The sequence below is a fragment of the Balaenoptera physalus genome (assembly GCF_965194825.1).
Source record: "Balaenoptera physalus genome assembly, chromosome: 5".
NCBI lineage: Eukaryota > Metazoa > Chordata > Mammalia > Artiodactyla > Balaenopteridae > Balaenoptera > Balaenoptera physalus.
In genome coordinates, this window is record NC_138884.1 from 107,023,069 (window position 1) to 107,043,387 (window position 20,319).

The 20,319-nt window shown below is 42.7% G+C and overlaps 1 protein-coding gene across 3 annotated transcripts in view; it reads left to right on the forward strand.

Moving 5' to 3' along the window:
- The first annotated feature begins 1,004 nt into the window (after nt 1-1,004).
- Nucleotides 1,005-20,319, forward strand: part of TAPT1 (transmembrane anterior posterior transformation 1) — a 62,964-nt gene continuing 43,649 nt past the window's right edge. Inside the window, exons 1-2 of one of the 3 annotated variants that reach the window (XM_082462418.1) lie at nt 1,005-4,104; nt 13,693-13,823. In XM_082462418.1, the coding sequence (XP_082318544.1) occupies nt 3,285-4,104; nt 13,693-13,823 (951 nt within the window). In that variant the 5' untranslated portion in view covers nt 1,005-3,284. The remainder of the gene's footprint in view (nt 4,105-13,692; nt 13,824-20,319) is intronic. The other 2 variants (XM_082462419.1, XM_082462417.1) reach the window with 2 other exon arrangements.

The following is a 20,319-nucleotide window of genomic DNA, read 5'->3' on the forward strand; positions in this document are numbered from 1 at the left end:
AATGCTTAGCTCATAAAGTAGGGACATTAAAGATGACACACCTTGGATGTGTTATCAATAAAGTTACTGCATTTGAATTCCCTGCATTCAAAATTTAGACCCAATTACAAAGTCACTCTATAATTAAGGATTTCATACTTTTCTACGAATCTTCAGAGTATAGGCAAATATCTAGCTCTTTATAACCCAGGGGTCCAAGAATCTGAAAAGGGTTTGGAAGGGTTTTATCAGAAAATTTTAGAAGAGGCCATCAGGGTAATCTGGTGTAATACTCTACAGTGGAGAAAATGAAGCATAGAGAGGTCACATGTGTCACCTTAGATCAAAAGACTCTTTGACTGGAGAGCCAGAGGGTCCACGCCTTCTCTTGATTCAGGGCCCCTTCAAGTCATCAAAGTGCCTGATGTTCCCGTTACTCAGGAAAAGTATATGAAACTAATTCCAAACATATTTTAGGGGAAATATACCAGAAATGTTATCAAGAGATAAATTGCTTTGTAGTTGAAAAGTAAAACCTACTCAGTCTAAACAAAAGGAAGCATTTGAAGTTAGCACTGAGGAGGAAGAAAAAGGGAAATCTTATTTTTTTCAGCTCCTACTGTAGCATAGGTATTGCCCCATTTACCAGCGAAAGATACTGAGAACCAGAGTTTATAGGTTTCATAAGATAATTTTCTGGAGCTTGAATCCATGGTTCATACACAATGTGTTCAATGTATTTTGTTTAGTCACAAAATCACAATCATTAAATCTTTACTAAAATAGGCGATTTATTGTTTTAATTGTGTACACTACTCACCCAATTTTCATTCTTTTTAAAAACAACATTTTGCGTTTTGCTATTTTCAAAATACAATAGCTACATGGTAGATATTACCACCATTAGGTAAAGAATACAGTTAATTGGGATTGACATATATACACTAGTATGTATAAAATGGATAACTAATAAGAACCTGCTGTATAAAAAAATAAATAAAATTAAATTAAAAAATTTAAAAAATACAATTAATATGTGTAGCAATTTTACAAACTCAATTGAATATAATCATAGTTATTATGCATATATATTAAAATATAATTTGAATATATAAGCCCCTTATTATTTAAGAAGTTTCTTCACTCATTGCATTTTTTTCCTTCAGTACTGTTTACATGTAAGACTCTTCTCCGCTTCTCATTCTTGCTCATCACTTTCCTCTACGGAAACTATTACCCACCAATGAATTATTTCTTTCACTAGCAACTAATATAGTGACATGTTAACAGCACACCATCCTACTGTTTGCTGAATTAATGTTTTAAGTTCAATTCCTGTAGCTCATTGTCATCCAAATCCTGCTTTCAACTTATAATTTAACTCAGAATGTTATCTGATGTCTCTTTAATGGCGAGGGTTATCATGTTTTTGAACTACTCCTATTAATTCCTAACGGTGGCATTATAAATCTAAGCTTATGTCTTTTGTTCTACAACTGATATATAGAACATTATGATATTCTAAGTTCTATTTATTGTTCTCGGAGAACTGTTGGTTTTCTATACTTTGAAACTATTTCTTAAGATTATGTGTAACTTAAGTTTTGATGATTTAGAATACATATTTGATAATACCCTTTTCCTGTATTCTGAAAATTTGCCAATGGGTTGAATTAAGTCAGAGAAAAATTTTCATATACAGTAAGATATTTGATTATCTAATTATCAATACCTAGACAAGGAAAGAAGAGTGTTAATTGAAAAATTATTTATATTAATGTTCATTTCAAAAATGCTTTTTAGTATATTCGACTTCATTATGTGTTTGAAATTGTGCAGTTTCACAAAACGTCAGATAAAATAATGCAGCTCCAGTGAAAAGACCCAATTGATGAAAAGCTACAAGAGCTTCAGCTTTCCCATTTCTGCTTTGCTCCTCTGCTATAACACCTTCAGACCTGGCCTGGACACATTGCTCCCTCCCTCTCTTTGCTGACTATTTTAAAGGACAGAGACAGCCTTTGGAACACCATGTTCTTCCTCAGGCTATTACAGAAAATGAGAGAAATCCATTCCTACAACTGGCTGCCTTAGGAAACAGAATTTTAGATTCCTTCCCTTCCAGCTCCTGTTGAGTTAAAAGCAGGGGCCATAAGCCAATAAATGTGGTGAGACAGCACTTGGGAACTGACATAAACAAGCAATAAAAGCCTACTTCCTTCTTCACAATCAGTAAATAATAGAATGGGATGGTTTTACACTATAAAAGATCAGAGAATAATAGAATTTGAGCTGTAGAGGAATCTTAGAGGCCATACAATTTTCAGTACCTTTTGATTTTCAAAATGATTCTGAAGATTTGACCAGAGCACTTGTTTTTGATTGATTCATTAAGACTCAGTTTTGACCAAACATAACCAAAACAGAGAATTTCATGGTCACAGGAATGTTTAGAAATGTCATCCTCTGAACTGTTCCGTTTTATGAAGGGGAATAAGGACGTTCCAAAGGCATCAGTTCCTCCTTTCTCTGGCGGCCGAGGGTCAGTTCCCAGCTACGGGGCCTTTTTGGTCCATCTTGGTCCCTCGCCCCAGTCTCTTACCCTGCTGTTAAGACTGTTAGGCGGCTGCCCTCAGCACGGTGCCCAAAACAGCCCACTCTGAGTTTGCAACCAGGTAGGTACTCACTAGTGACAACAGAACACTCAAGGTCTTTGATGAATCAACACGAGGTCGACTTTGCTCTATTCACACCCGTTTATATCTGGCTCTCAAGTTTAGGTCTAGGGTAATTTCCAGACAGCTTAATGCTAAGTGAAGAATTACAGTTTTCCGTTTTCTAATCAAAAGGGTACCAGAGGTACAAGTGAAGTTGGCAGAAGAGAAATCGACCTGCCACGGTTCCCCTAAATGGAGTGCCCGGCCCCTTCCCCGAGCCCCGGGCATCTTCACTTCCAGGAGCCCTGCGGCGGCGGCGGTCTCGGCACCGCCCTCGGTGCGGAGTCACACGCCTGAGCTGCAAAGGACAGTCACCCCAAGTAAAGAGGTCGCCCAGGTGATGGAGCAAGGGCACCACGGCGGCCAAGAGCTGTATTCGAACCCTAATACCGAAAGACAATCTAGTTTGTCCGCGGGCGCGGAAAACGTATAAAGCACCCTGCTCCTCGGGCTGAGTCCCTGAGACCATCGCTTCTCCTCCGCGCCCCCACCTGTTGGGTAGCATCTCCGGGCTCCTCCTTGCCCAAGTGCTTTGGAAGCTGTCAACAAAAACCTAGAGGCCAGGGAATGTGACAGGTGATCATAACTATGCAGAGGAGATGGAGCCCAAATAGCGGACCTATGGGGCCGGGCCTCGCGGGGGTCGGGGATCTGGAGCCGGCCCCTCAGCGCCGCGGCCACGCGAGCTGTGCCAAGACCGGGCGGGCGGCGCCGGCGCACTCCGGGCACCGAGCCTGCAAAACGGGCCCCGGGCAAGCGGCCGGCCACCTCGCAGACGGCGGGCAGCAGGCGCAGCGGCCGCCGCCCCGGGGCGCCTCGGCCGACCCTCCGGCCGCCGCCGCCTCCGCTCTCGCCCCGCTCCCGCCGGGGCCCCGACCCGAGCCCCGGAGGCGCTCGCTCTCCCCGGCCGCGCGACCCGGCGGCATGGAGCCCGGCGCGGGGTCCTGGACGGCAGAGCCCGGCACGGCGCGGGAAGCCAGCGCGCGCTACGGCGACGGCAGGAAGAAGATGGCGGCGGCCGTCACGGCGGCGGTCTCTCACGCACAGCTGACGCTAATGGCGCGCGCCGGCCGGCGGGCCGCGGATGGTGGTGGCGGCGGCGGCCCGGGCTCCAACGAGGGGCGGGGCGAAGCGGGAAGGGGGCCGGCCGGAGACGGAGGCCGGGCGGGAGGCTGGAGAGAGGCGGTGGGGAAGGTTTGTTGTGCTCGGAACATGGCGGGCGTCGGCGACGCGACCACCCAGAGAGAAGGCGGCGGTGGCGGCGCCGACATCCCGGAGAGGGAAGGCCGCGGAGAGGCGGAGCAGGCGGGCGGCGGCGGTCACGGGCCCCCGCCGGCGCCTCAGCACACGGAGACACTGGGCTTCTACGAGAGCGACCGCCGGCGGCAGCGGCGCCGCAGCCGCGCAGGTGAGAAGGGCGGGCGGGCGGCGCTAGGCCGCGGCGAGGGAGCGGAGGGCGGCGGGGGGCGCCGTGGGACTGCAGGCTGCGAGCTCCGCGGCCGCCGCTGCCTCCGGGGCCGCCGGGGTGTGGGTGCGCGGAGCCGCCGCAGCTCCCGAGGCTCCGCGGCCGCTGACAGCTCCTCGGGCGGGTCCGCGCGCAGCGCCGAGGCCCCGGCGGCAAACGCCCGGCCAGGTGCGTCCGAGAGAGAGGGCTGCGGCCCGGGGAGTTCGTCCCCGCTCACTTTCCTGCTTTTGAAAGGTCTTTAAAAACAAAACAGAACGCCTGGTATCCTCCCGCCTCGATAACGTTGGCGAGCATCTCCCCACGTCTCAGGGAGCCCAAAACTGAGAAACGCAAGACTGATTTCATTATCTGTGTGCCAAAGTGACTTTTGTTCTGTGTTTTAAGCGAATTTGAGTCATCGAAACCTGTTAACTTGCCCTCTGAATTTGTGTTCTGCTGCTGCAGATAACAAGGTGGTAATAATGACCGTAAAGTTCAGTCGTTTTGCCCAGGACATAAATATTTAGCACTCCTGCAAATGTTACCTGTGAACTTTTCCTAAACCGAAACTTAAGCCACTTTGAAAAAAAAAAGAAAAAGGCTGCGTAAGATGCACTTGTGGATCCTACTTTCAATGACCGGTTTTAAGCATATTGTTACAATGTTGTTTCTTTAAGCGATAGGACTTTATTCTTGTTTTTAAAAGTTGCATTTGTATTCATATTGCAGTCGTGTATTAAGCTTAAAAAAGGGGAAGACTGAGATGTATGTTTCATTGAATATAGGGTGATAACAGCATTTTAATTCTTAAATAATTCTAAGTTTTGAGCAGGAACAGACCCATAACTACATTAATTTCTTCCAACTAAAAAATTGCTTCTGGTACCCCATAGGAGCTGCATTAGCCGTTATTTCCTGCAGTTCATGCAAATAAGTGTTTAAGTACTAGGGCTTACTGCATCATTGATTGCACTTGGGTATTGAAGATGTGGGAGTACTTAAATGCTAACTTAAGGCTGATCAGGTAAGATCCTGATTGATTTGCTAATTATCAGAAGTAGACGTAGGTTAGACTTTGAAGAGGTCTTTATCTTTGAAAAATTAAGTACAGACTGTGCCTTGTTTTGTCTTTTTCAATGAACCACTTAGAAATTCTCAACTCTAAGTTGTCAGTTAAACACTTGCTTGGGAGAGTATTTACTTTCTAAATTGGTCAGATCTAAATAAGACAAAGTATTAAATCTCTCAGCTGTCTGTTTACTTACTTGGACTTGAAAATTAAAAGCACTCTGGTGCAAACAGAAAAAAATGTAGCCAGGTTTCACTCTAATTTCTTTGAAATATGTATGAGTTTTAGGAAAGCCAACATTATAAAAGCCTTTGTTATTGTTTGCATGCACAAAAAATGAACTTGTCAGGTGCCTTTTGATGATCACAGATGTTGGGCTCCTGGAGTAACCCTTAGCACCCCTTCCATGGCCCTGCTGGTCATGGGTCTGGATACCTGGTACTGTGGACTTCCATAGACTTCACGCCGCCTGTGCATTCTTCATCATCATGGGTTACGGAGCGTGGTTTACTTAACATGTTTGAAGCTGGGCTTTTAACCCAGAGTTGCAGGAAGTCGTTATCAGTGACACACTTCCGGCTTTAGTCTTTGGGGTAGTCATTGTTTCCCCAATTCTGTCCGTTATGTTGAGGAGAGATGACCGTGGCAGCTCTTGGGGATGAGGACTTAGGTGAGAATCCCAGGAGTATTTCAGCTGGAGTCACCAGCCAGCGTTGTTGTGTCTGGGCCTGCACATGGGCCCTTTGTCCTTTCCCCCCGGGTGTCTGTCTCTTCTCCGCTAGTTACGCAGCTCTTGCCGTTGCCGTTGCCAGTGCCCACTCTCCAACTCTGATGCCGCACTGGTCAGGGCATCCTCACTGGAGATTAGAATTCTTTCAGTCATTCTGAAATGCTCTGGGCTGCTGAGTGGCTTCTGCGTTCACCCTAACCCTGCAGCATTGCTCCCTTCCACGGCTCAGCGTCCTTTCCTTCCTCTCCTGTCTGGAATTTAGAAAACTTACCTAGGGGCTGCCCTGGGCCAGAGGGCCTTGGAGTGGCACCACCTAGTGTCATGTGAGAAGTATTTCTTCCTGAATCAAATCTCTTCCAAGCCTAGGTGCTTGCTCTTAAGGTGTTACATGTCCATTTTTTATATTCTGGTGCTGCCTCTGATACTCTAGTCTGCCCCCCGTCCCCTGCCAATTTAGGGCAACCTTTGTCTTTCCTTTTGAAAGTCATAATTTTAGTGTCTTGGTGGCGTGAACCATCAGTTAGTTCCAAAGTCCCCTTCATCATTTCTCCCAAGGAATTTAGGACTCTTATAAATTAGATGTTTGTTGGCCTGCCCTAGCCATCTAGGGTCCCGTAAATGAATATACAGATTAGGTGATTATCCAAACCCTCTGAATCCAAGTAAAATAATTTAAAATGTAATGTTTGAGGTTTCTGTTTTTATTTTATACCTGTCTGTGTTCATTTATATGTTTGTAGAATATTTATGTGTATTAGTTTGTATATATACAGCTACGTCAAGGGTAAGCTTTCTTTTTGTTTCTCTTTTCAAACTCTTCTAATCACTTTGTTCACTGAACTCCCTCTGACTTATATGTAGCCTGGCAGTGGGCTGAGACTTTTCTCAGGTTCTAGTACTTAAACCTTAACATAGATAGGAATGGATATCCCACTCATCATTCCTGGTTTCATTCTGTCACTCATGATGGTCACTGTGTATTCCACCGTTGCCTTATGTAGTCACCTGTCTTGAACTCTGGGTATAGTAGTCATCAAGAACCGCAGATTCATCTCTTCTGTCTTCTTTTTTTCCTCTTCTTAAAAATATGACCAATTTCTATTGTCCTTTTTGATATAAGACCAGATAAGTACATATTACTGGGACTTCCCTGGTGGTCCAGTGGTTAGGACTCCATGCTTTTGCTTTCTCTGCACAGGTTCGATCCCTGGTCAGGGAACTAAGATCCTGCGAGCTGCATGGCATGGCCAAAAAAAAAAAAAAAGTACATATTACTATGTTTCCATGCTTGTGCCCCACTTCACAGGTCTGTAGAAGTTCTAAGTGGGAGAGTTTCTGTATAGCCATATTCCCATTTAGGAATCTAGGTCCAGCAAGTCAACTTTGGACTAAGAATTAGGCAATCTGTTCTTGGCTTGGTTCAGTTGTTCAGTTGCTTCGTAGACTCTATGCTTGCCTAATCCATTTGGCTCTGTTTCATAACTCCACTACTAAATAGTTTAGTATCTGAAATATCTAGTTGGCTCTAGTGACTGGAGACTTAACAGTAGAAGACTTGGCGTAAAATAAATGCAGCACCTACTGGTGAGGATGAAACAATACCTATATAATGCAGGTATTGGAGTATGCATAGGGATAGGTATTGCTTGTAAAACAAAAGAACTTGTCGTAAGGTATGGGTGAACGGTATGGTTTTTGACTGTAGCAGTGCCATGGGCCCATTTTGTTCCTTTTTAGGTGGTGACTCATCACTCTGGAGCTTAAACTTGTTATCCATCCCTTGTGCTTCTCTTCTCTTTCTTTACATTTTAAACCTCTTGCTTTACCTCCATAAGAGAATGAACAGAGGCAGGAAGAAAGACTAAGACTCAGAAAAGCCAACTGATCTCCTTTTTAGCAGCTCCCACAAAAGATTTTGAGTGGGACAAAGGTTTTAACTGTTCATATTCACTATGTCCCATTGTGTATTTGAAAATTTAACATTTTGAATATTAAAATACATTCTCATTTAACCAGTCCTGATCCTCTGTAATATGTTACATAGTTATCCTTATGGCCCCAAACTTATCCTGATGGATGATTAAAGGCCGTGATTCTGAAGATTATGCTCTAGAGTAAATCAGTTTCTCATTTATAAAGGAAAATAAGAATAATTGTAAAACTGCCTGAGAAATTACTTGGAGTGAACACAACCCAGATACAGATAAAGTAAAATTAGCTTCTTCTCTTCTGACAGACGATTGCTCTCGTTTTAAAAGTCTCACTTGCTTTACTTAACAAGTACTTGTAAAGTAAACAAGCAATGAAAAGTTATTTATTTTGATCTTTGACTGGTTCAGTATCTTGACCTTTTTAAGATGTTTACCTTCCACCTAGTTTACCCTCCAAAATTCAGTCCTAGCAGCTCATTTGCAGCCCACTTTGGGGAATGCTTGCATAAAAGAGGTCTTTGGAAAGACTGTATCATTGACTGTCAGGTTAATGATATTTTGTTCCCATTTTTAGTCCTTACTTTGTAACCTTATGACCTTGGAAAAAGTCACTACTCTTTTTGTATCTGTTTTCCATCTATAAATTTATGAATATTCTACCTATTCTTTACTTCCCTAAATGAGATTATTTATAAACAGTTTGAGGACCTTAAAAGTTCGACTGGTACCTTTACTGTATTTGACTTAGGAAAGCAGAATTGCTGTCATTGATTCCTAGTTGGCCTTGTACAAGGGTGTGCCTTTGTATTTGTGTAATAAACTTGTAACTAATATTTTAGTGTAACTTTAGTAAAGCCTATTAAATTTTTGCATTATTTAAGACTGGAGATTTGCATGTTTCATAGTATTTTCCTAGCAGTTAACCAATATTACTTTACAGTTTTTTTGATGGTCAATGCTATTTTAAGAAAGATATATTTAGACATATTACTGAACATGTAAATATATTTATGATTACTCATTACTTCAAATTAATACTTTTTTATACTGGGTTTTTATTTCTAAAACAAGCTCTCTCAGAAGATAATTAAACATAATATTTCTTCGTTTAGGGATGAGGAAGAAACCATTTATACTGTACTTTTTCTCAATTTAAGATACTGGATCACAAGGCAATTCTGTGGTAGATGAATATTGATTAAAAATAATCTGGAAGAATTGATCCAGATTTATGATTGATATTATTTTCCTAGTGTTAAATATTCATAATTGACAAGACTAACTTGTTTAAATGTAGAAGCTCGTTTCTATTATAATTGTTGATAAATAGTAAAATACTTCTATTTTTAAAAGACTTTTACTGAATATTTCTTCTTGGTGAGATCTGGATAAATGAACTAAAGTTGGTTGACATCAGAAGAGTTCAAACAGTATTCAGAAAATAAACAATTGGATTATTTTATTTTGGAAAATAATTTGCACTTAAACTATAAAGACAGATGTTTGGCATAACAAATGAAAGTGACTCTTGCTAAGAAGGAATGAAATATCACCACGGTATGGAAAAAATTAAGGTTCACTTGGCTAGCAGAATTCTTGAAGGGTGGCGCCCACAGGTCAAAGAGCAGCAGTAGCCTTCCTAAATAATTAGCCAGGCACTCTACCCAATATCACGGGACAGGTGAGTTCAGGTAAGTCTGTAGAATGCTAGAGAACAGTGTTTAAAACAACGGCAGCAACGAACGAAAACACTGAAACACAGCTATACTTGGGACAGAAGATGGGGTAGCATCCTGCAGAATATATCCATGGCAAGGAAAAGACTGGAGGTGGGGAGACCAGGCAGAGCGGCAAGACTACCCTATACCTTAGGAGCTCAGGCCACCGGGCAACAGAATCTTGTTCTTCAGTGGGAATCAGACGGCTCCTCTGACAGGCTGAAGCCAGATCAGGGCTAGGTCATCTTCTCTAGTACGATTGTCAGATAGATGGGTGATAATTATGGTCCAGGGGAGAGAGCACGCTGGACTTGGAGTTCAGAGATCCAGGTTCTATTCCCAACTTGCCCCTTAGCTTTTCAGTGACTTTGGACAAGTCTCCTAACCTCTGTGAGCCTCAGATTCTTCATTTGCAAAATGTAAATGCTGTTAACTGTTCCTTTAGCTCTCAGAATTGTGAGAATTTCTTGAAGTAGTGTGAGCAGGACCTTTGTAAACTACCTCAGGCCATCTAGCGGGAGGATCCTAATCCCTTAAGTAGGGCCAGTTCTCCAGGAGTGGGGGAGGAGGAGGTGGTAAGAAAGCTTTCAAAATATTTCACCCCATGAAGCTTGGGTTTTTTTGTTAGTATTGCTTTAATGTTTCTTTTAAAACCATTCCCCAGCCCATTAGTATGGTGTTAATTGTAGGCAAACACTACCCTTAAACTCAGAACTCACTGCGGGCTGGACATGAAGAAGATCTGGATACATGGTGCTTGCTTTCAGAAAGCTCATGGGCTGGTAAGGGAGCTGATTAGTAAACAGTGTACCTTCATAGAAGTAAACCCAGGAAGCTACAGGAGCACAGAGATGGGGGGTGGGGGGAGACCCAGTTTTGCAGAACACAATGACCTGTTTACAAAAGCATTTGAGACAGTGATAGAATAATCTAGTGCCAAAAAGCACACACTTTAGGATAGACTGCTTGATTTGAATGCTGGCTCTACCATTTGGCTTGCTCTGTGACCTTGGAGACCTCCTTAACTTCTCTGTGCCTTGGTTTCGTCATCTATAAATTGGGCATAATTATAAAACCTGTCTCACAGTTATGAGAGGTGTCTACTCAAAACATGTTTAATCATTTGATTTTTAAGTGTTTACTTTTAAATTTTCTATGGGAAATCAAAATTGGTGTTTATAACTAAAATTCTTGCATTTCTAGAGGTAAAATCCTGACACGACACTTATTCATATTTACAATATAGTTAAAACACTTTCATAGGTTTATATTTTATAACTTAAGGAAAATTAGTTACTTAAGTTATATAGTTTGTTAAATATGCTTACTTGATGTGTTACCTTTTATCCATGGAAACAGGATTGCAGAAATAGCAATAAACATTAGGTAACCACCAAACTAGAATTGGTTAATACTATAGATCGTGTGAAATTACTAGTCAGTAGTTCAAGTATTGTGTCATGCTTTGCAGTTTTCATATCCTTTCATTCAAATCCTCTCTTCAGTCCCTCGAACATCCTTTGTGGGTGGCAAGCAGGTAACAGGTGTTGTAAAACTGCTCCAAGCCTTGGTTTCCTCTCCTGTGATGTTGAGATCTATGAGTCGAGCGGAGTCACAGCACTAATGAGTGACAGAGCTGGTGCCAGAACTTCCTTCTTCTAATTGCTAATCCTGTGCTCTCTTTGTGCATCATAACAAAACCCTTATTATGGTGGAAGCTCGGTCATCTCGTGGGCACCAGGGAAGGCACCATTATAGAGGATAATTTTCTAAGTAAACAAGGGTACAGTGTTGGGCTGCACCCTGCAGGCCTACAAACCCTGTGCTTGCCCAGCTTCAAGACTGAAGAAAGAGCCCAGACTCAGCGACAGAGACATCAGTAGTTTAATGGACGGGGGATCTTACACATGTGAAGCACGGTCCTGGAGCGACACCCCACCGTGTGTGGCTGACAGCAGGCAGGACCTGGCGGCAGTCTTCTCTCCCAGGGGGAAGGGGAGACTACCGTTACAGGGGAATTGACCTCAGGTGGCCTCCTTAGTTACCAGGGAAACCAGCAGAGGGGCACACCCCTCACCACCCCTTTCATAAGAACAGTCACTAGCTGGGGCCTGAGGCAAGTATATAGGAAGATCACGCGTGTGCCTAAGACGTAGGTGAAGCAGGCACTGGCTGGGCAGGGGAAGTACAGAGAGCAAGAGAACAGCCACCTTGAGTGGCCTCACCATACATACAGCTGTCTCAACCTTTTAATTTAATTTGCTTTTTTAAAAAATATTTATTTATTTATTTATTTATTTTTGGCTGCGTTGGGCCTTCGTTGCTGCACGCGGGCTTCCTCTAGTTGCGGCGAGCGGGGGCTACTCTTCATTGCGGTGTGGTGGCCTCTCTTGTTGCAGAGCACGGGCTCTAGGCGCATGGGCTTCAGTAGTTGCGGCACGTGAGCTCAGTAGTTGTGGCGCACGGGCTTAGTTGCTCCACAGCATGTGGTGTCTTCCCAGACCAGGGCTCAAACCTGTGTCCCCTGCATTGGCAGGCGGATTCTTAACCACTGCGCCACCAGGGAAGTCCCTATACTAAGGCATTTTAGTCTGAACATCTATTAATATATACCGTGAAGTTTACATCATGTGTACATGGCTTCAACCATAAATGTACTGAGAGTACCGTGCTCGTGGTGCACTGGATGATTTGGCCTGCCCCTGCGCTGGGCTGCAGAAGGTGGAAGTCGGGTTTTCTCTCCATCTGTTTCAGTCTCCTGTTTCAGACAGCTTTCGTGGTATCACTGACTCTCCAAATGGATTATGAATCTTGTATTTTAAAAAAATGTGTGTAGTTTTTTGGGGGAAGCTATAACTTCTATATATAAGCAAGCCACTTCACCTGACGCTCAAAGAACTAGTGATCTGTCCCAGTGTTGGAGGAAGTAAGCTGTTTTTAGGCCCACTGGGAGATAATAAGTCCACTTCTGAGTCTTCCTAAGGGCTTTTCAAGGGTATTTTGGACTATACACTGTTCCGCATCCCTGCAACCTTTAAATCCTAGCATCACATAAGACTAACTATGAGGGTCGATAACTTGTAAATGAAATCAACCTCCCCTCTTTGTCATTTTTTGGAGGGAACACCAATACTGTATTTGGTAAAAGGACCACGAGGCCAGCTCAGAGCAAAGAGGACAATTTGAAACCTTTGGTATGCTGAGTTCTGGAAGAGAGGACGGCCTCCTAGAGAGTAGAAGTAGGGATGTCTGTGAAGTTGGGGACTGAGAGGTCACCGAGGTGGTGGGCTGTCAGAGGAGTGTCACACAGTGGAAAAATTGGGATCAGGCATTAACAGCCTTACTTCTCATCTCAAGTCCTCCAGGTACAGCCAAGTGGAAAGTGTTCCACCTCCTTTGGCCTTTCTTTCTTCAGCTGAGATGAGATGACTGTGGGTGAATTTGCCTCAGAGGAACCGAGGAAACAGGTGGACAAATCCAAGGAAAGGGGGAGGTCTTTCAGATCGGACTGAGATTCTGTTTTGTATGACTTATTATAATTACCATCATGCTGGGAAGCCTTCACCTGGGGAAATGGCATTATTTAGATACTTGCAGGATCTCTGAGGCTGAAGAAGGAAGAATTTGCACTGGTGTCTGTGTACCTCACCCAGGATAGTTCTTGGGCTGAAGGAATGCCTGTTACGTGACTTGGCTCCCTTTTGATTGTGTGTGTGTGTGTGTGTGTGTGTATCTCCATTTTGTATATACTTGGTATCTACTCTTTTTACCTGCCTTCATCTCTCCATCAGTCCAGGTCCTATATCACCTGTAACACCCAGGAGTAGACTCTCACAAAACACTTTTCTAACTATTCTGGCTCATAGTAATCATCCCTTTTATATTCCTGTGACTTTTTCAGTTTATATCACACAGAACAGCAATTTTCTCAACAGTCTTTGCTGGTGGTTTATGTGCAGTTCAGTTCTGGGCATAGAAATGTAGATTACTTTGTTTTATACTCTTGTTGTTTTACATATGCATTACCTGTAGCACCAGCTAGCATGGAAGTTCCTTGATAAATACTGTTCTTTTTGTTTTGTCATTTTTTTTTTTTTCCTGTAGAGCTTTCATTGTTGAGGTTCCTCAGTGCTGAACTAACCAGAGGGTACTTCCTTGAACATAATGAAGCCAAGTATACAGAAAGAAGAGAAAGAGTATACACTTGTATGCGAATACCAAGAGAATTGGAAAAGGTACTTTTTTTTTTAAACTCGTCGTTTTGAAAATTATGTCAATATGTTAATTCTATTAAAAAAATTGTGAACAGCTTGAGTTGCGTTTTTAAAATATTGGAAATAACGTGATCATAAATAATTAAATATATTGGGGGAATAGGAATTCCCATTCAGGAAGAGTCTTAAAAAGTGTATTTTTAGTGTAAGAGCCAATGATTTGTAACTTTGCTACTTATTAAACTTACCGTATTCCCATTTGTGTCCCACCCAGATAACTTTTTCAAGGAATTGCTCTCTACTTATTCCTTTAGTTCTCTTCAGTTTTGTTTTACTAGAAGCAGTTTTTTTTCCTATTCAGCGTAATATAAATTATTTAATTGCACCCTTTTTTTTAAGGTTTCAGTTTCTCAGAAAGCCCTCATTTTTAAAAACAGTTTCTTCAAAGAAAAAAGACAATTTGCTTCACCTTCATCACAGAAGACATCTCAGCATAGGATAAACATAGTAATAGCAGCATTAAATCTTTGCACATCGCGTGCTCCGTTGATTGTGTCCCAGGCCGTCAAGACCAGTCAGATACGAAATCAAGGCCGCTCTTTCTGTCTGCATTGATAGAGTTGACGAGTCTGAGCAGGAAGGAAAGAAATAAGAAATAATTCAGCTTTAGCTATACTGAAGCAAGTTTTCATACTTTTATAGTAACGTAAAACTTGTAATGTTCCAGTCACTTCTCTAGAATCATACTTTACTATTGGAGTTGGTATCAGAAGAGTTTAGTTGGTTTGCTTTCTCAGTGTATTATAATAACAAGAGGTGTGGTACAGTGAAAAGGAAGGATGCCCGGTTTGAGAGATGTTGCTCTCGGTAGGTTCTTAGTGGCGCATCATCGTGTGCTGAAGCTTTGGAAGGTTCTGTATTAGGGTGAGATTTAGAGAGCTAGGGAGCCAGCAGACGTTTGAGACAATGGAACAGCTCGTTGCCTTTGGTCAGGATCATTAAACATGCGTAGCTATTATTGTGTTGCTGCTTTTCTGGGGAGTTCTAGGGTTCTGTGGAGGGGCCAAGGGCTGGAGGTGAGGAGGGGGGTGGAGGCGTGGGGGGGCACCCTCGGCAGCACTCCTCCCCAGGTGCAACGTCACCCTTATTCTGTGTATTGGAGTCGCTTTAAGATTTTGTCCTGGAGGGACCTAGGGGGTGATGTTTCTTTTGCTTGAGAAAAAAAAAATTTTTTTAAGGTAAGTCTTGTGTCTTTCTTAAAACACTTCAGCCTGCTTTTCAAAGCTCACTTTTTTCTACCGATGATAAGCCATGGCTGGAAACGTGAGGACGCTGCTGGAGGCGTGGACCTCTGCAGCCTGGACTCTTGTCTGGGACAGTGCCGGCCTCATCCGCCCACCTGTCTGAGCTGCCCTGGACTCCCGTTTTGCTCTGGGAGAGCGCAGAGGGATTTGCCTGCAGTCACAGGCAGACTTTATGGACACGCCCGGGAAGCTGGTTCGACACGGAGAGGTGTCCGTCTGACCCCTTTTATCATCCCACCTGTGGCAGAAATAGTGCGTGGTGGCAGCATCCTCTCGTAATCCTGTCACCTCATCAGAGGCAGGTTCAATACACCCACCCTTCTCTCTTTATTAGCAACATTGAAATCACAAACAGGTTTTTGGGTAGATTTCTCACAGAAACTTGGAAGCGTTTCATGTTCGTTATTGTATTAAATTGTCTTCTGGGGGAAATCCCTGCAGGTCTTTCTGGGACTGCAGTATAAACCATTGTTTTTCAAACTGTGGTCCGTTACAGGACCACTGATAGGTGGAGTCACCCATACAGTTACTAATCAATTAGGATTTATTTTTTTTAATTAAAGAATAGAAAAAGTATCAGATTGCATTCATTGCCTGTGCTAAGGGTAAGTATTTTTTCTTAAAACTTAGGTTTCACTTCTATGTGTGTAAAACGTATTGACGTCAGAAAAGTTGAATGGGCACTGCTCATGCATAGTTGTAATTATTCTAATCCTGTTTCCCATGAGAGAGGCTTTTAGCTTTAGGCCTGTTTAGGAAATTTTCATTTAGTCTCTTAGAACAACACTTTAGCAATTTTACTGCTTAAAATGTACGAAAGAATGTCTTCTTTTTCAGTTTAGAGCAATTTCTTCTAAGACTAAATGAAGCACAGAGGAAAGCAGCATTAGATTTCAGTTTAATTCCAGGCTTAAATGTCTCTCATAACAGTATGAGTTCACTCTGCTCTCTCTAAGGCCTTTATTTGATATGTGGGGATCCCACTTCAGACTTTTATTGTGAGAGGTGAGAGGCTATCTAGATATTCACGCTAATCTAATTTATTTTTTATTGATTTCCTTTGTGTTTGTCTATTCTAATATGTAATACCTTACTCATTTTTTTATTGTTCTTGTTTTTTTGGGTAAGTGCTAATATATTTCCACCTAACCTTTGCAGGAAGAGAGAGTTGATAATTAAAGAGCACTTTGCGTCTACAGGGATTGCAAACACTATAAAGCGTGTCATTACTGCTTATACTTTGGAGTCAGGAGAAAGGTCAGCTTAGTATCTCTTACCAAACCTGTTTAGTGATTGTAAAAAAAAAAAAAATTCCAGGTTTTTTGTGTCAGTGGATAAACACATTATACTTGACATTTAATAAAGGTGAATTGCTTATATATTTAAAATAGTATTTCCAATTATTAGCACTTTTTTACATTTGAACTTTTCAATCTTATGTAAGCGTATGAAATTTTGGAGCATTTCGTTGGCTTTGGGGCAACATTTGCTCTTTTCTTCCACAGTCCCTTTTCCCCTGTGCCCACACACACCCCTTGGGTTCTTGTCCTAGATCTGCTGCTAACTGCTTACGTGGTCCACTTTGGGGGCTGTGTTTTTCTCTTCCATACAAGGAGGAGGCTGAACTGTGCATCCTGAACTGAGAGCCAGGATAGCAAAGTGGGTTAAGGGCATGAACTCTAAAGCCAGTCTGCCTGGACTTGAATCTTGGCTCCACGGTTTATTAACTGTGAGGCCTGGACTAATTTATTTCTGTGGTAAGCCTTCTGTAAGTGTTTTAAAATCTTTACAAGCCTCTCTTCAGCAAATTGGGAATGCCTTGCCCTGGGAGAACAAGAAAAATTTTGAAAGGTTTCTTGTCCCCAGGTTGCATTCCAGTGGAAGTCTCATTTGCAATAGGGGTAGCTGTCATCTTGGGCTGAGTACAGCAGGAAGTGATTGGGAAAGGACTGATTTTCAAGGTTCTCCTGTGTCCCTCTTTCATCTCCTGCTATACTTTCATCTTCCTTCTTCGCTAGCTAATAAACAACTTTTCTAACCCTGCAAGCGCCATGATTTTCTGACTCTCAGCCCTCGGATTGCTGACCTCCTGCGGAAAGAGCCTTTAGGGAAAACTGTTTTCTTCCCTCTTTTTAGCCAGACTGTCTTAGGGTAAAGCTTATCTCTTTCATGAGGATTTAGCTAATGGCCATAGAGATAACATACCTTACACCCTGACATTTTCTGCTGAGCCCTCAAGTCTGACCTCAGCAGGCACGTGGCTGGAGCTGACAGTTAGGATAGACAATGGTTGCTTTAGTCAGGTGCTGGTGGAACCAGGGCAGGGGATCACCAGTTTCCCAGAGAGGAAATTCCTGGTGAGTGATTTTCACTGCTCCATACCCCACTTGGGTTGGCCAGTTACATCCCATCTCTGGCATGCATTTCTGTGTTACTAATAAAACAAATAGCATTTATCAAATAAGGATTAGATGCTCAGCACTGTCCTGAGCACCTGAAACGAATTAGCATTAAATCCCATCAGCAGCCTCCTGAGGTATAAATACCATGAAAGTTCTGTGTCCTCTTCCTGCCACACTCTGCCGTCCCACATAGACGCCCAGACAGATCTCACCTTCAACCCATGTTTTGGTTGAAACGTGCTAGTGTGTGTTCTGCATTTTGACCCCATAGGAACAATTTACCCCACACCATGTACAAAATCATCCCTTGTCCAAGGGCTAGTTTTGTCATCTGAGTGAATCCAAAACTGCAGGAAGTAGTAAAGAAATGCTCACCGTAGTATTGGGTTGGCCAAAAAGTTCATTCGGGTTTTTCCATAAGATGTTACATGTTTCCTTAACATCTTACAGAAAAACCGGAACGAACTTTTTGGCCAACCCAATATTTTCTAAAATCCCCTAATGTATTTAAATACTAATTTAGAGAGATACAGCTCACTCGTGCATTTATTTATTAATTTCCTCAGTCTTTGTTTTGAGAGCTCACTATGTTCCAGGCACTTCTACAGTGTGGGAGTAGAGAGATAAACTAAGACTCGTGAAGGTAATGGCAAGGTGATGAGGAAAAAGAGGTCACTTCTGTACATTTTATGGCGTATGTGGCGGGGACAGGGGTGGTTGTACTAGGGAGATCCAGAGGTGGGAAATTGTTAGGAACACACAAGAAAGGACAGGTACACTGAAAGGTTGGGCTGGATCCAGGTTACTTTGAATGGTTAGGCTAAGGAGTTTAGACTGGCTTTGGGAGGAGATTAAAATTTATTTCTCAAGAATACTTTTAGCTGTATAGGTAACAGAATACCTAATGGTGACTTAAACAAAAAGGTTTTTGAAAAAATTTTTAACGAGTGAAGAGGAAGGAGATCTTAATTGTTCCAGCGGATTAATGAGGCCAGCATGGACTCAAGTCCTTTTTATCTTTCTATTTCACCATCGCTGGCAAATTGGCTCTCAGTCCTCTTGTTGCTGCCTTTTAATAGAAAGATGACAGCTGCAACCTTGGGCATTACATCTGCATTATAATCAGAAACAAGAGGAGATGGACAGTGCCACCTTTTCCACTGTCCCTTTTATAAAGAATTAAAAGCTTTCCCAGAGGTGCCCCAGCATGCTTCCTTCCGCTATGTCTTATTGGCCAAACTGAGTCACACAGCCATCCCTGCTGCACAGGAGACTAGGCCAGTGAATATCACGCTTTTCCAACAAAGGGAGAAACAGATTGAGAATGATAATCGGGTTATCCACCCCTCAGAGCTCTGCCTCTGAAACATAGCAATGTTCAACATGGATTAGAAATAAGAGAAGCAGGGAGAGCTCAAGATCCCTCCATATGTACGCTCTTTCTTCAGATTAGAATCAGTTGATTAATTTTACCTCTTAAGAAATTTATTCCTCGTGTTAAATACATGTCCTATGTAGGTTGTGATTATTATGAAGTCTTTTATCAAAATTACTTTTCTGTAGTTACATATGTTTATGTAAGCTTGCCTATATCATAAGAGGTAGAACTAAATTGAAAATATATTTTTGACTTTACCTTATAATTCTATGCTTTTTGACAATCTTTTATTTCATCATTACCATGCTTTGTATGTTATAGTTATTTAATATATTTTTTTTAGAAAATTGAATTCAACTGCTTAGTCTTAAATAGAACTACTTAAATTCATCAGGTTGAAGATATAAGTATGACAGTAGGTATAGAATATTGTGTTTGGGGCATAGACTTTGTTATTATTGGATGGGAGAGGTTACTGTCACAGAGGGGAGTCTTGGGGTCGAGGTGAACAACCTTATCTTCTCTCGGGTCCGGAGGGAAGAGCCCAGTAGCCCGATCATGGCGTTCCTTTGGCTTTGCCTTTCTTCGTCTAAGATTAGGCAGTTGGACTAGGTCATCTCAGGAGGGTGGGTAGTCCCATGTCCATGTGAATGAGTTTGCTGACGAGGGGCAGAGGAAATGGGAGTAATGGAAACATTCACAGAAGGGAAATTTTACATCTCTAGTGGAGGAACTTAGTTCTGCTTTTTTGAGAGTTGGAAGGGGTAATAACATTTAGGAAAAAATAATTCAAAAAGTTCCTTTCAAAATAATGAACTTAATGAAAATATATAAAGCCTTTTTGTTGTTTCACAGTGTAAGTGTATATTAAGAAAATGTAGTTATAGCCAATGTTTCACCTTTATTTCAATAAAACAGTCCTGAGATTTTGTTGTGAAACTAATAGAGAGTACTTAGATCTGTTTATGGCAGTGATTTCTTGGGCATCCTGCTCGGTTTCTAATTTTCATGAAAACGTGTGGGGAATCATCCCCCTAAATTGTTCTCATGATGCAGCTCTTGTTTGTGACACACCCTGACTCAAGATGTCCCACCACATGACTACTAAGACACCAGAAAGCCTAGGGTGTCTGCTCATCTCAGCATCTCAGCAGCCTTGGCTGGTGTTCCTCCTGGCCTCTCTGAGGCTTGTCGCCCCTGGCTTGCGGCAGTGGTGGCAGCAGCTTCCACGTGTCTTGTGTGACTGTCTTACCTTTCCTAACGCTTCTTGGCGTGGGGAGGGGGGGAGTGCAGACCCATTTTGGCGGGGGCACCAATAGCCCACTTCAGAGGTGGGGCTCGGAGGTGACGGGGGATGGCCCAGGCATCCGGGGCTTCCTTGGCCTGCTGTCGGCCCTGTACCTCTTAGGCACATAGGACCCATCACATGGTTC